General features: G+C 41.8%; 1 protein-coding gene across 1 annotated transcript in view; it reads left to right on the top strand.

The window, feature by feature from the left end:
* MCCC1 (methylcrotonoyl-CoA carboxylase 1) overlaps positions 1-1,921 on the top strand; it is a 72,908-nt gene that overhangs the window by 4,345 nt on the left and 66,642 nt on the right. Inside the window, exon 2 of the mRNA XM_008070684.2 lies at positions 448-501. Within this exon, the coding sequence (XP_008068875.2) occupies positions 448-501 (54 nt within the window). The remainder of the gene's footprint in view (positions 1-447; positions 502-1,921) is intronic.

The raw sequence follows: 1,921 nt of genomic DNA, 5'->3' as shown, positions 1-1,921 counted from the left end.
GAGATGAGGTTTCGCTGCCCAGACGGGTCTCGAACCCGCGGGCTCAGGCAATCCACTCACAGCCTCCCAAAGGCGCGGAATTACAGGCTGAGCCACCAAGCCCTGCTCAATTTCATATCTGCACTGGGTAATTTTTACTTGTCAAAAAAGTTTGGGGAAAAAAAGCTGATCTTCAAGTATCATGGCTTTTTAATAGCCTCTGACTCTTTGGTCATATGCCAGCCTTAGGAGCAAGCAGGTTAGGTGACTTGTTCAAGGTCAGGTAGTGCAAGTGAAAAAAAGCCAGAACTGTAACTCCTGATTTAGAGACTCGTTTTCTTCTCACAAAGAAAGTCTTACTAAATCACTTTGTTAGTAGGCTTAAGGTTTCCAGGTTTAAGCAATGTAAATTATTTGAAAGAACAGTGACTGGTCTTGACTATTAATTATAATTCTGTTTGGATTTATTTTATAGGAGGTGGGTGTGGAGGCAAAGAACCATGAAGTATGCGACAACCACAGGTGCTGGCAGTCTTTGTTGTGCTTTTTGCTTTTGCTTTAGATTTTGAGCTAAGGAAGGAAAAAGGTTTAATCCTTGATATGTGCATAATAAAATTCATTCTCAAGTTTTGGATCTTTATAATTTTCTTAGTTAAATGCTTTAAAAACAGTTCTTTTAAGTAGCAAAACCTTTCTTTTTTCCTCAAATAAAGTTGTATGTGGAATTCCCAACTATAAAACATATAAAAGTGTAACAAAAGCATAGTTTCTGGTTGTTTGAGTGTGACCCTCTACCTTCCCCCACTCACACACATATGTGCTTTGTCCTTTGACCTGTGATACTCCTGGGCTCTATAGAGCCCCACAGGAGCACACTTAAAATTATGTGAAACCTTATATTTTTAAGAAGAAATAACTTTATTATAAGCTTTCAAAGAGCATTGATTGTTCATGTGTGATAATAGAAATACATTTACTATATAAACGCACTGGCATGTCATCACAGCACTGATGGCAGGAGACTGGTGCAGTGGTCATGCTACAAGAGAACCACATGTCTCTGTGTTTACAGGCAGTGGAGCAGAGTGATTAAGAGCTCAGATTTTGGAATGAGGCCGACTCGGCTCAAATCCTGGATCCTCTAAGTCTTAGCTATGCAATTTTGGGAAAATAATGTCTTTTTCAGCCTTAGTTTATCCACTTCATTAGGATTATTGTGAGAATTTAAGTCCAGGTCAAGTCTAGCACAGATCCTGGGGCATAGAAAGCACTTACTATAAAGATGAGTTCTTAATAACTGTGATGATTTTTAAAGCTATTAAAACTTGATCTTTAGCACAACAAAGCTTTTAAAATTTTACTTAAGTTGCTTTGTATTTTAAGTTGAAAAAGCTGAGTAATTGGCTGGGCACGGTGGCTCATGCCTATAATCCCAGCACTTTGGGAAGCAGAGGCGAGAGGATTGCCTGAGCTCAGGAGTTCAAGACCAGCCTGAGCAACATGGCGAGACCTCGTCTCTACAATAAATCAAAAAATTAGCTGGCGTGGTGGCACACGCCTGTTGTTGTAGCCGCTTGGAAGGCTGAGGCGGAAGGATGGCCTGAGCCCAGCAGGTTGAGGCTGTGGTGGCTGTGAACAGCGTGCCACTGCACTCCAGTCTGGGTGACAGAGTGAGACGCCACTCAAAAAAAAAAAAAGCTGAGTAATCTAAGAATGTTTTAAATTTCAGTGAAGAGAAGTTCACTGTCTAATATTAGTTTAAGTGGTAATTTCGGGCTCTGTTATGCTGGTTTTTTTTTTTTTTTGAGTTAGAGTCTCACTCTGTCGCCCAGACTGGAATGCAGTGGCCGCTCCTGGCCACTGCTGCCTCCACCTGCTGGGCTCCGGCGATCCTTCCGCCTCAACCTTCCAAGTAGCCGGAACTACAGGCGCGTGCTACCAC

The sequence above is a fragment of the Carlito syrichta genome, unplaced genomic scaffold (genome assembly GCF_000164805.1).
Source record: "Carlito syrichta isolate Samal-C Ts95f unplaced genomic scaffold, Tarsius_syrichta-2.0.1 Scaffold313936, whole genome shotgun sequence".
NCBI classification, from domain to species: Eukaryota; Metazoa; Chordata; class Mammalia; order Primates; family Tarsiidae; genus Carlito; species Carlito syrichta.
This window is presented reverse-complemented; position numbering and strand designations above follow the sequence as displayed.